This window comes from Chelmon rostratus, chromosome 1 (genome assembly GCF_017976325.1).
Source record: "Chelmon rostratus isolate fCheRos1 chromosome 1, fCheRos1.pri, whole genome shotgun sequence".
Lineage (NCBI taxonomy): Eukaryota > Metazoa > Chordata > Actinopteri > Chaetodontiformes > Chaetodontidae > Chelmon > Chelmon rostratus.
In genome coordinates, this window is record NC_055658.1 from 7,085,648 (window position 1) to 7,100,552 (window position 14,905).

Genomic DNA, 14,905 nt, shown 5'->3' on the forward strand with positions numbered 1-14,905 from the left:
CTAGCTGCGGCCCCGACGAACCGACTGTCTGTGGCTCACTCGTGAACATGAAGCACAGCACGTCGTCTTGTAGTAATCGTACACGCAGAGGCGAGCCTGGACCACCACGTTGCAGTTAAAGTATTTGTCTTTGCAGTTCTCATCTGCAACAAAAAGAAAGTCAGATCCAGTAAATAACATATGAGCCTTATTTAACCAAGAGAGCTGAGAGCACATGACAATAGACTTTCGTGTTACTAAAAACATTAGGACGAGTCAGTAATATTCAAGAGAACACGTTATGGGATGACTGACCTATGCGAGGTACGCAGGGCTCTGGGTTGCAGTCCTCCTTCTCTGCTGGTCTCAGCTGCTCGTCGCAGCCCTCGTTGGACTGCATGTCATCAGACAGGCAGCGCACCTCCCGCACACGGAAACCTCCCTCACATGTTTTTGAACACTGGAAGGACAGCAGTCGTTGCCAGGTTCATCAGACACCACCGTAAAGCTGGTCTACTGCTGACACTTTGCAAACATTTTAAGTGCTGCGATCCGAACCATTAAAAGGCATCTGAAAATGTTCTCAGCCAGCCTCTCGCTGTGAGTGCCGAGATCCTACGTAAACACAGAATTTCTTTTCATATAAACAGATTTGGTTATTTCACATTAGAGATTTCTGTTTTTTTGTTTGTGCTCTCACTGGTTTGAAGAGGGTGGGGCTCAGTTGTGAAAAGGTGGGGTCATGCACCTCAGTACACCAACAAGAGTTGGTCCTGATGAGGCAGATTAGCAGAGTTTTGTATTATCTATTAAATCTGATTGTTGCTTATTTCATAATGAACATTTAATGTTATACATACATACTCTATATATGGTAAAATATTAGCAAGCAGCAAATGAAGGAACAACTTTTACCCCTTTTCCTGAGATACCAGAGTGTGATGAAGATGAAAATAACCGATAAATACTTACTATATGCTGTTCTGGCAGACTGAAGTTATATTGAGCTTAACTATGATTGTTCTGTGTGCAGCCTACCTAGTCGGACCGACCTTCCAGGTCTTTTAACTCAATGTATAGAACAATTTATCTAAACAGGATATTGAGTGATTTCTTCGATGGGAGCTAGTCAGATCAGCCACCTTGTTGGCCATTCAGTTAGTGAGAGCAAAAGGGGACAGGGCTTCACATCTTACTCACAGCACTCCAGTCGGTGTGATACCACTTTGCTCCACAGTCCTTGAGGTTGCAGCTCTGCTGGCTGAGGGGTCGCTCCAGGGAGGAGCACTCATACGGCGGCATGACGGAGAATCCTTCGTCTGACTTCATCAGACACACCACTGACCTCTGCTGGCTGCCTGCGCCACACTCTGCAGAGCACTGGGTCACATATAGTGCAACAGCATAGACCATATGGATTCAATTGCAAAAACAGAGATAGGGCAACAAATCCTGACAATGTAACATCACATATATTTAGCTACTCCAGACAACATCCCCTTAAGCCCAGCATGATCTTCTGTCATCCTCATACCTGGCTCCAGGGGCCTGTGTACCACTCGATGCGGTTCTCACAGGGGCCGTTGTTGCAGACCTGAGAGTCTGTGGGCCGCTCATTGCCACAGCCCTCCAGAGGGAGGCTGCTGATGTGGTTGGTCAGGCAGAGGACTCCCCGGGTCCGTACACCCATCCCACATTCAGCTGAGCACTGTGGAGTAAACACACGTCTTATACTAACAACAACCTCATTTATGTAGAACCATGCATGTCAAATGTATGTAATGCAAAAATCATTCTTCTCTTGGTATCCCATTGTATTAAGTCAGACAGAAGATGTGTTCATTTCAGTTCTCTGCTGCTGTTAGATCAGTTCTTCCCTCCCTGCAGTGACCTGGTCATTCGTCTCCCAGTATGAACCTTTCTCCTGTATCACAGCATCTAATCTTAGCTTTGTAATCGTACCTCTTACTTCACTCATTTCCTTTCCTCACACTTGTTTGACTCCTACTAGTTACTTGTGATGGGTAACCAAGCTGTTTTTCTAGCTGTCAAAATCTATATTAAAATATCTATATATCATCTGGTTTTCAAAAACAGCTGCTGGATGCATGAAGGCATACCTAAACAATGACCACCACTGTTATTAGGAATGAATGAAAGTCCCTATGCCTCCCGTTGACTCAAACACCTACCCGAGTGCCCCACTCGGTGTAGAACCAACTCTTGGCACAGGCTCCCATGTCACAGTTCTCTGCATCGACGGGTCGCAGATTCATGTTGCACTCCTCATCAGGAACAAAGTCGCCCACGTTGCTGACACAGCGCACCTCTCGCGATCTCTGGCCCAGCCCACATGGCACAGAGCACTATGGAGACACAGGCCACATGGTTAGCGCTGGAGAGACTGGATTACTTCTTACTTACTTACTTCATGAGTGCGCTCTTTAGGTTTATTTAGTGCACTCGTGTATCTTCCTGGACGGCTACTTCCTTCAAGCCTAGCTGCTAACTGCTCGACTCTGCTCAGCAGCGAGTTGGTGGTGTATGGTATTTTTTAAAAAGCTTTTTCACTGAAAACAGCTGTGGCCGAAATGCTATGAGAGCAGTGAGAGTGAACCAAAACAGTAAAGTTGTGATGAAACCTAAAAAGCTGCATAAAGCCGAGCAGAGCTGCAGATTAGGTGATAATTCTCTGCAGGTTGTTCACTACTAGCGACCCCCTTCACATTGTTTTCACATTGTCATTTGATCATATAGATTATACAAGCTGTGGTTTTACAGGGTTTAAGTGCTGGAACATTTCTTGACCTGGGGACTGACTTTGTTGTTACAGTGGACACACACCCTTTAAACTAGCTTCATACTTAAGTTACAGTATGACAGCAAATATATATTTAAAAAAAACATTGCAACATTCCTCTAATAAGAGTAAAAGAAAAAACAGAATATACTGATGATGCTGAAACATGCACAGCACGCTCTGTTGACCCTCATCTTGTGCTGTGTGTGAGTCATGAATGATGACGTCGGACACTAACTGTGGAGACAGGCCAGGCGCAATGCAGTCACATTGTGAGTGACAGCTGCCACTTACAGCGGTCCACTCGGTGCGGATCTGCCACTCACTGCAGATCTTCAGCTGGCAGGTACTGGCGATTTCGGGCCGCTCCAAGTCTCGACAACGGCTGGTGTGGACATTGAGGGTGCGATTGGCGTAAATCTGGCGGCACAGGACCTGCCGGTGCTGCATGCCCAGCCCGCAGGTCTTACTGCATTCTGACCACTCTCCAATATCCCAGCTGCTCAAGTGAAAACCACAGGCGCTCGGTGTTAGGAAGTTATCCCAGGCAGTGTGCATCACATACATTTATGTAAGTATTCAGTATTCAGCAGTGCACACAAGTGTGAGAACAGAGGAGTGTGGTCTCTCACAAGGCTGGGCAGGGCTGCAGGTTGCAGGCCTCTTCCTGTGGAGTCGGCCTGCTGCTGCTATCACACAAAGCATCTGACACCTGGACGTGGTTTAGCCGGGACACACAGTGAAAGGTGGAGTATCTGAATCCTAAAATGCAAACAAAGCAGATATTTAATTTAAGCTGTGAGTCCCACATCTGAAATATTAGACAAATATTCTGTAAAAAATGTACATGTGTTCTATGAAATGTTAGCTGGAGTCTTTTTTATAAATGTGGGAAAGGTGAAAACATTGACCTCCTGTAAATAGAAAAGGTAAGAACTGCCTTATGGAACTGATCATGACTTTCTCATCATTTAACACATAACATGTTCATTTCAAGATAAATGTCAAAGTGACCTCATGGAGGACACCAAGGCTCCGGACAACTGCGGAGAAATTTAATGTAGCATTGCAAAATTTTAATGATACAAACACTTTGTCAAAATTCAAGCTTACTTTGCTTTAGCTCTTACTGCAGGTCACTCTGTAAGTCTGCAAATAAAAACCAAAAATACAAAGAGTGTGACTGACCTTTACCACAGGAGGCGCTGCACTCTGTGGCACCAGCCAGTTTCCAGTTGTACTCTCGCGTGCGTCTGGGCGGCTGCACGACGGGAACCTGGTTGCCGGGGAGATGAGGGGGGTCCCTCCCCGCTCCTGCTGGATCGAAGTTTTCCTGGTGAGTGTTGCTGTGGTGGCCGTATCCGCCCTGTCCATTCACAGCGTTCCCTGAGACATGGAGACATGAGTTTAGATGCACTAGAATATTAGATTATAGTCACTGCTGGCAAATGGATGGTTGCTTATTTGGAGATTGGTTTGTCTGGTCGTTGTATAAATAGATGGACATGTGAAGGGCTGCAACTCACACAAACCTTTATCATCATCATTACTTTCACAATTAATCACTTATCACTGCCTATAGAATATACTGAACGATCAGACACAGCTCTGGTGACAGACAGTGGGGGTCTCACTTGCCTTCTTGCTGAGGGCTGGCTGGGTTCTCAGAGGGGAGAATGTACTCATAGTGGACACCAGGATTAGGCTGCTGGAAGATCATCTGAAGCAAAGATGATTAAGGTAACAATCACAAAATAACACACTTCACCTTCTGAAATGTGATACTTGCTCTGAAATGTGCCCAAAAAAAGACAAACATTTGAGTTTCCAGCTCAAATGTGTTAGTATGAATGACAGAGAGTCACTACTGTACGTATCTGGAGGCCAAAGTTGAATTGTTACTTACATAAACGTCCAGGATCTCATTGGTGGGCCCTTCAGCGAGAAAGGACTCCCCAGCTGTGCTGCTGATTTCGTTTGGCCGCCGATAGGTGAACATGGTCCCCCCTCCCTCGTACTTGCCTGGTCGGTCAATAGCCCAGTTTCCATTAATGATGGATCGCCCTGATCGGCTTCGGAGAGCTGGGAGAGACAGAGAGAACAACCACACAATCACCACTGACAGCCCTGAGCTCTAACGAAAAGGAAAATACTGCCACAACCTCTTCCACATAATTATTGTTTAATGTAAAACCATTTAGGCATATTGAGGACTGTAGTGCACTGACACTGACTTCCTCCACCCAAAAAAGTAATTACAGCTAACGGAATAAACGATCTCACGTGCACTTTCAAAGCAGCGTCTTTTATAAACGTGACAATCTGTTTGTGCTGGCAAATCTGTCATGCAAATCCTGTAACAAAATCTCCCAAGATGTTTTCCACTGATTTCATGGATTGAGTACAAGAGGACATTAGAAAAGCATTAGAAGTGCAACATTAGACAGGCTTGTAAAAGAGTGTTTGGACAACTAAAAGCACATTAGAGATGCGCAGTTTAGAACAGAGGCCTATTGAGGGAAAGTCAGGGACGTGGTGAGGATACAGTAGGTGGCTCCTGATAGGCTGCTGCTTTTGTCTCATATTCTTCTTTGCATTTTAAAACCTATACATCCGTTTTGGGAAAAACATTCTGTCAGGAATTTTAGCTTCCTCATCAATTTAAAAACAGCATTTTAAAATAATGTTTGACAGCTTCTGTGAAGGTGAAAGGAGCCATTGTGAAGATGTAAATGTGTGAGGCTGAGTGAGCGGACGTAGCAGATGGTGCATATAAATGTGTATGTGTGTACGGCCGAACATAACTCTGTGCGTGTGTGTAAACGTTCAGTTCAAATTAAAGAAAGCAGAGCGTACTTGGCATCTAAGCATTTGGGATTTGAAAGGTAGCCACTGAATCCACCCTCAGAGTGTTCCTACTTCTTTTTTTACAGAGTGGTGAAATTCCTCACCTTAATTAAAAAGGATGGTGAGGCTTTAGGGGTAAGATCCTCTAATGAAAGCGTGTTTATGCACTTTCCTCGAGGGAGCGGACCGTGGGGGGAGGGGGGGGTCAGGGCTGTTCCCCTCTTCCTCCGAACCTACTGCTGAGCTGGGGCATGGCTCTCATTAAACAATGTCTGACATTCCAATAGTCACTTCTGAAAATAACCCACCACTGTGTTGCACCTCTATAAAGATGCCAATTATCTGTGTAGTGTGTTTCACTCAGAGGCTCCAGTGAAAGGCTGCACCTCAGTGGTGGGTGGTAACGCTGGAGAAATCCTGAAACACTGACACTACCCCCTGGTTGTTCTGCCTTTTCAGACAAATCTAATTAATTTTACAGGCAGCTGCAGCCTGCACAGCTGGAACTAGTTGAATAGAACAAATGTCAACTTATCAAATGACACATTTCATATTTAATTACTGCTTCCATGACCTTCCATTTATTTTTTTTCAGTGGTGTTATACTTTAAATCTGTAACACAATACTATATGTGGTGGATGGAGATTTCCATTTCTGCATGTGTTTTGAGCTGGAGTGAAGGCAGAGCTCTGCAGCCGACTGCACCTGATGAAAATGTAACCCCGGGTAGAAAATGGGACTCTCTTTTTGACAGAACACGAGCTCTCCAGCAAAGTGAAATATAAAAGCGGTCAATACCAATGCCTCAATGATTCGGACCTCTGTACTCGACATTTCTGTCAGCTGTTACTGAATAAAAGCTCACTACGAAATACTATTTCAAGATGATCTCCTTCAATTTTCAATAGCGTATTATTATAGTATGATTTTAACACAGTAGCACTGCTAAGAAACTATCCACAATGTAGTTCACTCATTATGATCATTCATGCAGAATATGTACAGCATTGACATTTAGCGTCTAGGCTCTGACCTCATCGCTCCCCAGAGGAAAACACCAAGCCGGCACGGCAGGCAGTGATGGTGATTTCTTACTGGGAAGGGAGGCTCAAGCCTTTTGCAATGCTTTATGAACAGCAGCACAAGCAGCAAGCGGTGACATAGCTTTCGGTGAGGAATGTGGCAGCAGGCGTGGCAGACACAGACAGAGCAGGGTACTGCTAACTGCTAACTACATGGGTAGTTAACATTCACCCAGATGTAAAAGTAGGATAAAAATCAGCAAGCAGACGACCACTGCTTTAATAAGCTCAGGTTCCTCGACAAACATGTCTGCAAACACTGTGTGAATCAACGTGGCGAGTGTTTTTTCCCCCACCTAGGTAGTTTCTGCTCTTCACCATCTCCGTGACGTTGATCTTGGTGGCGCCCTCTGGGATCTCCACGATCTTGTGGTAGCCGATCTTGGATAAAGTGTGTTTAAACACTCCGGAGACCAGCCTGCAGGTCGTGTTGTCTCCTCCGCACACGCCGCACTTGTCCACCACCTTTCCCGAGCCGAGATAATCATCGCAGCCTAGACTCTGTGAGGCGGAGGAGAAGAAGGAGTTTAAATGAACAAGTGTGGAGGGACAAGCATTGCAGAGTGTCAAAGTATGCGCTGTAGTGTTTGTTAAAATTGTTGCGTAAGGTTGGCTGGATGTGTGCAAGTACATAAACTATTGCATAAACTAGGGCATAAATAAAGCAAGTCCCACCAGAAACTCACATCATTAACAACAACAACAACAGTATAACTAATTAGTAGCTGACTGTCTTTGAAGTGATCCCAGACTTTCCTTCCTAAATCTCGAGGGTGCGAGTTTTCTGTGTCAGATCGGTGGTAATGATTTACAGGAAACCTGGGCACAGTAAAAATAGAACAGTTAACATCAGCAGTCCATAAATTCACTCAAACCAGCAATAAAAGCAACTCACTGTGCAAACAGGTGGTGCAGCAGCCAAAACTGGTCCCAGCGAGCTACCGTACGCTCAAACACACGGGGCTGTGGGCTGTTATTGCAGCGCCAGGCTTAGTCCCAGACAGACCACAGTCACCAATAAGGAAACCAGCGGACAACATGTGGGGTCCTGTGATTGGACAGCAGCCAATCTCAGGGCCTTCTAGTCAGTTTGCAGCTCTCGCTTGGCTTCCATGTGGACTCCCTGATTGACGCTGACGTATTCCTCTTTTCCTCTAATGCAAACATGTTTTCCTCAGAGCTAATGCAGGATCTGGGTCCCAACATTCATTACAAACACGACAACTTAAATATGGCAGCTTCCTCAACCAGTCGACCAATGTGGGGCTGCTGAGCTCAACATGTGGTCATGAGGTGCCAAACCAAACTCTACAGATGAATGACATAAACAAACTTACAGGAAGTGTATAATAAGTCATAAAACGTGGTCATCTCCACGGGTTTAGCTGCGCTGGAGCAGCGGTAAGTCAGCTGCAGGTCAGCGGAAAGACGGACAGAGAGCAGGGAGAGGACGAGGAGGTGGAGAAAGGTAAAAGGAGGGGGATAAAGGGAGGTACTGTGCAGCAGGACAGATGGGGGGGGGTGGCCAAGGGTGGACTGACGCGGTTGGGGTGAACTCAACAGGAGAGTCTGGCTCTCTCCCACCCATAGCAGCTCACTCTGTTCTGGGCCAAAACACCACCTGCGCCAAAGCAAACATGAAATGCCTGCTTCCACACAGGAAATAAGTGATGAGAGAAGAGAACAGCAAAGTAAGAGCGCCGAAAAAAATAAAACTGCCAAACACTTCTGTGGTCAGTGTGGAATTGTGCTGCAGTACAGCGTGGGGCCGGATAAAGCCGGGATAAGATTCACTAAGCATAACACGATAACATTTAGGGAAAAACTGCTGCGCTTTGTGCCCTCCATTTACAGATCAGTGAACAAAAGGCAAGGCCAGCAATAAAGTAATACATAGTGCACGGTAAAAATACATTTGGGACATTTTTCACAAGCTGCAGTAAGTCCAGCTTGGAAAACAAATAAAAATGCAGTCAAGGAGGACTATTAGTGACATGACTACCAGTGAATATCTCCTCCGCGTCTCCATTTTCACCATAAATCCCTTCTAACTCAAACAATGCTATTGCAGGAGCCTTTGCCTGAAAAAGGGAAAAATGTTCCTCTCATAAAACAGATGCTGACACGGTGAGAGGTTATCTGTGGCCGTTTGGATGGGAACATGTCTGAATCAACTTATTCATGTAGGAGTGGAGAATAAACAGGGAAATTTATTGACCCAAAATCTGAATTGTCAATGTAATATCATATGACGGTGGATTTCAAAACACACAGGGCTTTCGTTCTTCTGATACGGGCAGAGCCAAGAGGTTTTATGCCTACAACGCAGGACGCATTAGAGAGTCACGGGACGACTTGATATCTAGTGATCTGGACAGTTGCACCATTAAAATCACTAAACTGTCAAGACAAACTTTTCAGCCTCGCAGTAACACGCTGCACAAAACACTAACATCCTAATCTGTCCCTGAATAATCCCCCAAATTGTCACATCTGTCCTCCCGGCTCTCTCTGACAAATGTGACCTTAACTGTGAACCCCTCAAAACGAGGTGTTGCTGGTGTCAGGACACATGAACGCAGCCACAGCTCCAAAAAATTAACTCTTCTCAGTGGAACTCGAGGAGAAATCTCACCGTGGTTGATTTGGAGTCTTGGTCTAGTTGCTTCAATGCTTTTTTCTTTCCTCTCTCTGTGGGTGGTGAGGCTGGTGAGGGAAATTGGCCTGTTTTCAGTGGAGTTATAACAGGATTTTGAAAATGTCGCTAAAGCCCACTTTCATCTGGAAATGGTTCGTGTGTCAGGACGTTAGCGTGGACTCCCAGTCAACTGGTGAATGCTGAAAACAACATAATCTTAAAGTAAATCCTGATGGTACTGTTCTACAAGATGCAGCTGGGTTAAACTCATCGTATTGCGGAGTTTTTGCAACAGACTGGATTCACACATAGCCGAAGAAACTTACTCCAACAAAACACAACAAGACATTCAGAATTAGACACAGACATCCTGAGAGCTGAGATGAACTATAAGTTTACCCCCTACGGGACTATACATCCATGATGGCAGCGCTTCCACTCACTTTGCAGCTTCAATGTTTGAATACTGAAAGTAAACTAGGGCAGAGACTCTAAACCTTGAGGTCTGGACCTCAAGTGTTGACCCCTAGTGGTCAGCATCATGGTTATTACCCACTGTGAACTGTGAGTTTAGGATAAATGTTCACACTGACACACAAAATGCATGTGCTTGGTCCTAAAATGAATAAAAGACAAGTCATGAAACTTATTTCTGCGGTCATGAGAATTTGGAGAGCTTTAAAATAGACGGAAGAGGCTTTCACTTGTATTTTGCTTGACCTAATGCCTCAATTAAATATGTTGAGGGAGATTTTATTTAAATAAAAATAATATTCTAAAGCAGGCTTAAATCATTTGTGGCCACTTGGGGGCAGCGGAAACAAACTGCAAACACAACACTGACATTAGCAAACAGTTGCTAATGTGAAGGTCCAGTGTGAAGGATTGTGGGAGATTTATTGGCAGAAATGGAATATAATAGTCATAGTTATGTTTTCATTAGTGTATAATCACCTGAAAATAAGAATCTTTGTTTTTGTTACCTTAGAATGAGCTCTTTATATCTACAGAGGGAGCGGGTTGCTAAATTACAAATCCTACTATGGCGAAAGGAATGACAAGCTCTCCTCTACCTCTGGTTGGCTAGTACTCGTTGCCTTCATTGGTTGGGTTGGTTAGGTTTAGGCGTTCGGAGTATTGATTGGTTAGGGTTAGGGTAAGAATATCAGGGTAAGCCAATCAGAGGCAGAGTAAGGCAGGCCATCGTTTCGCCACTGTAGGATTCATAAATTTAAAGCAGGTCCTCCTCCAAAGAGTCCGCAATGTTGCAACATCATGTTTGTACAGTATCCCAGAGTGGAAAAACTAAACACTTCTCGAGAGAACGCTTTTCATGTTTTTTGCATTTTTAGCGTCAAGGGGTATTGAGTTGGTCGCAATCTGCATCTGCCAGATGCCACTGAATCGATTCACAGATTGAACTGACACTGAGCAACATTAGTACTCATGTTAACTTTTGTTTCACACCTGACGAATGGAAACCAATGCTCACTCTCCTTTTAGCTCCGTTTTTGTCTCCACCAGCTGAAAACAGCTGCCTGCAAAACCAAACATTCAAGTCTCAGGCTATAAAACTGAAACAATGAGCTAAGGGACACTGAAACTGCACAGATAGGGTTCATTCCCTGTGTTCATCACTATGAGGGACACTTTTCACACCGCATACACGATCTCACAACTCTTACAGCTTTGAGCAACTGCATTCTTATATAGGTCACATACTTAATACTGAGTTTCACATTGTAGCCCATAAATAAGTGATGATTTGCACAGGCCTATTGATCTGTCTGATGGATGGTAATTGTAGAAATGATTCCCAGTTTGCTGTTTCACTTGCGTATGTACAGAGGCGTCTCTTCCATGAAATAAAGATTAAGAGGCGGCAAATAACTGTCTAAACCAATATCAGAGAGGTGGGGGAAAGAGTGGCAAATATCAGACATTTGTACCATTCCTTAACACACAACATGCACACTGTCAAGATATACAGTTGCACAGGCACTAAATCTCTTCCCGACAGCTCTGGCATAATGTTACAGCTGCCTTGCAATAATACTGCTTTTATCCACGTAGGAGGCCTGGTTTGTGGCTCCACACTTGCAAATGTGAACAAAAGCAAATGCAAAGAATGATATCATGCTTAAATTAACAACAGCGGTAGATGCAACTTGCAGGCGTCTAACTCGTCTCTACTGTAGTGACTTCAGTTTGAGATGTGGTGGAAAACAGGCTCAAATTGGTGCTGGAATGTCTCAGAGCAGAAGCGTGTGTGAGTGTGTTTGTGTACCTTAGATGAACTCTGTTAGTTTTGCAGCGGTTCAGGTCTTTTGTGAGGTTTTGTCAAAGCTATCTGTGCCTTTAGCGGGTGAAGTGGGATACCATGAAGCATCATGTCAAAATATTCAACGCAGTTTATTCTGTGAACAAGATGATACTTTAAATGCGTTTTTACACAGCCTTATTGACATGATTTTGAATGCTCAAATATATTAGTAACAGACTGATAAATGGCAGTGCTCTGGTGTGTTTTTGAAGCAGGGCTGCAACGCACGTGAGAGAGTTTGCAAAATGAAGGAACCTGTTTCTGTGCCCAACATGTGTGTGCTGTCAGCCAGTGTTTAGGGTGCTCAGACAGAATAATCTGCAACTGACAGCACATAAAGCTCAAGGCTGACAGACTGACGCCAGCAGATGCTTATGGCTGGACCACAGAGCTACACTGCATCCACTGCATCAGCAGCAATCAAATGTGTGCAGCTGTTTTGGGCTGCACTATACCCATTACAATAGAAGCTATGCATGTTACACATCATCTCAGCATCTTCTGCCTTTCTCCCATGTCCAGTGCAGCGTCTCAGGCTTGACTCTGTCCGGACCAGAGGCTCCTACTATAGATTAGTGCACCAAACATTTCAACAAAATGTGAGTGCAGTCTATATCACAGCACCTTTTCATAGCAGTTTCAGTTACAAACGTCTCAGGCCCGGATGGCTACATGCTGCTGGTCCAAAGTTGAACAAGGGTAATGAAATGGAGAGGGTTATGAATAAACGGATGTTTTCTTAGTCTGGAGGAGATGGTGCAACGGTTAAGCCCCTCCACCCCCTCACCCCCAAGACTGAATCCACATGAATCCACGTTGGCTGAGGCTCAGATCCCACCAGAACCTTCTAACCTGCGTCTTGGCAGTGTCCCTCTCAGCTTTTCTGCTGACCGCAAAAAGCTAAACAAAAAGCAATACTGTGAGATATGGACTGCTGCAGTTTTCTGTCTTCAAATGCAGAATACCCATTACAATTCAGCAAGGTAAACTAACAAATTAGTTCCATTGGAGTACTGAAGGGCTATATCTCAGTCACGTCAGCAGACAGCATGCTTCCTGCCAGGCAAAGCCAGTGGCACAGCTCCTCGTTGGAAACCTCTGGGAATAAAGGCATGCTATGACCCGTACTCCTACTGTAAAAACGTATCCCGGAATGGAAGTCGTGCAGTATTTTAAAACATATTTATGAGCGTGGGGTTAAAAGGGGGCTGTTTGGTGAATATGTGGGGATTTTGCTACAGCTCCTCACACGCAGAAATGTTGTAATGTTCTCTGGCAAACAGCCAATGAAGTTATCATTACTTTGTCAGCTGTGACACACCAGCTCGTCTGGAAATGCAATACACCTCTAACTCGGCTTCCAGGTTGGAAATAAAGAGGCAACATCATCCCAATGACAAAGAATTTATAGTGGAGGTGACCTCAAGACATGATGCTGTGTCTGGAAATGACATTACTGTGATCTTACAAACATTTCACAGACAAAACTAGAATTACCAGCTACCAGCCAGTCACGTTGCAGTTACATCCACGTCTGTCCAGACTCATATAATATCCAGCATGTGGTGAAGACTTTCTAGCAATTTAATAAAAACATACTAAGCGTGTTTTTTTTGGATGAAATGGAATCATCATTCTATCCTGTGCGACATTTGTGTGAAATTTTGTCATAATTAGCGTTTGAATTCTTGAGTAGTGGCCAAAAATGTGTTTTGTGAAGTCACAGCAGCCTTCACCTCTGACCACCAAAATCTAATCAGTTCATCCTTGAGTCCAAGTGATGTTTGCACTAAATTTAAATAAATTCCATGCAGCACTCCGGAGATATTGTGTTCATGAGACTGGGACGTATGTACATACAAATGTATAGACGGGTGGACAGACAACCTGAAAACATACTGTCAACACTGTGAAGGCATAAAAAATAATTAAGATTGTGATTAAATTGAGAAGAAGTGAGTGGTATGATCTGAAAATAAATCCTCTCTCTTTACTATGAAGTGCACATTGGGGTTGCCACGGTTACCAGCATCTGCCTCCCACATGCTGGGATGCTGTGGATATTTAACTGGTTTTAATGAGCGGAGGAAGGCAACGCTGCTTTTACTTCAGTCAGCACTTCAAACACATCTGCATCTGTGGAGGCCACGCTGCCTTCAAGTTCACATGTGACATTCTCACTAATAAACCGAACTACTGATTCGCTGATCTACTGTTACATCCTGTGTGAAACACACACCAAGAGTACAAAACATTAGAGAACATTCTTCTTTCTGAGGATTACACTGGATAGGCACATCCACTCTTGATATCAATTTTCTAAAGCTAGAATGCCAACGTTAATACTCAGGATTTAAAAAGGCTGCAGGGTGGTCTATTTTTTGTACAACACCAATAATACAAGAGCAAAAATGGGTTGAACAGTGAGTGTATCTGCTCTGCCATAAACTGGATCCAATCAAAGGCCCACCTCATTAAATACATTCATTTATTGGGCTTTGGGTTACGTTAAAAAAAAAGCCTATTCCCAACAACCACATACACTGTTCAGTATTTCCAACGTGTGTGGAAGCAAGTCCTGGATGTTATTAGAATAAGATAACAGTCTGACATATGTCCTGATCATACTTACAATACAATATGACTGACAGTATCCCTTTTCTTTCTTTTCATGTCTTCTACATGAATTATCAACTGATGAGGATGCTGTCTTGGGACATGCAGCGTCTGGTGGGAGTCTTTTAGCACAGTATCATGTAGTATATATCCATCAAGTGCACATATAAGACCTCTTTTACAAGATGGCTGGAAACATTAAAACGTCAACCAGAGACATTGTTTTCCACCAGCTCGTTGAACTAACGTTGGCTAGCGACAGCAGATGAAATCTACTAGTGATGTTTCAGCAGGATAGAGATGAGACACTATCTGTCTGACAACGAGCACTAATTGTTTTAAACATTTCAAAGAAACTTAATAAGTAATAAATTTGGCACACTATCATTATAAAGTGCACTGACATATGGTCATCAATGCAAACAACATATTTGTCTGTAACACTTTCATCAAAAAGTGTGATGAAAGCACCTCCTCGCCCCTGATCTAATTCTCACCACAACACAACATTAAGTTTATTGGCCGTTGCACTAAAAGGGTTTTGCAGATGCAGCCTTTTAATGTAGGTGGCTCCAAGAGGAATCAAACTCCGACTCATGTACTGCATGTACTAAATGGA

General features: G+C 44.0%; 1 protein-coding gene across 1 annotated transcript in view; it reads right to left on the reverse strand.

The window, feature by feature from the left end:
• The window catches only part of LOC121608333 (thrombospondin type-1 domain-containing protein 4-like), a 35,687-nt gene continuing 20,782 nt past the window's right edge, over nucleotides 1–14,905 (reverse strand). Inside the window, exons 7-17 of the mRNA XM_041939586.1 lie at nucleotides 7,006–7,210; nucleotides 4,686–4,861; nucleotides 4,418–4,499; nucleotides 3,968–4,165; nucleotides 3,412–3,541; nucleotides 3,074–3,278; nucleotides 2,172–2,345; nucleotides 1,514–1,687; nucleotides 1,180–1,359; nucleotides 295–439; nucleotides 1–143 (exon numbers count right to left, since the gene is read on the reverse strand). Coding sequence (XP_041795520.1) covers nucleotides 1–143; nucleotides 295–439; nucleotides 1,180–1,359; nucleotides 1,514–1,687; nucleotides 2,172–2,345; nucleotides 3,074–3,278; nucleotides 3,412–3,541; nucleotides 3,968–4,165; nucleotides 4,418–4,499; nucleotides 4,686–4,861; nucleotides 7,006–7,210 — 1,812 coding nt within the window. The remainder of the gene's footprint in view (nucleotides 144–294; nucleotides 440–1,179; nucleotides 1,360–1,513; nucleotides 1,688–2,171; nucleotides 2,346–3,073; nucleotides 3,279–3,411; nucleotides 3,542–3,967; nucleotides 4,166–4,417; nucleotides 4,500–4,685; nucleotides 4,862–7,005; nucleotides 7,211–14,905) is intronic.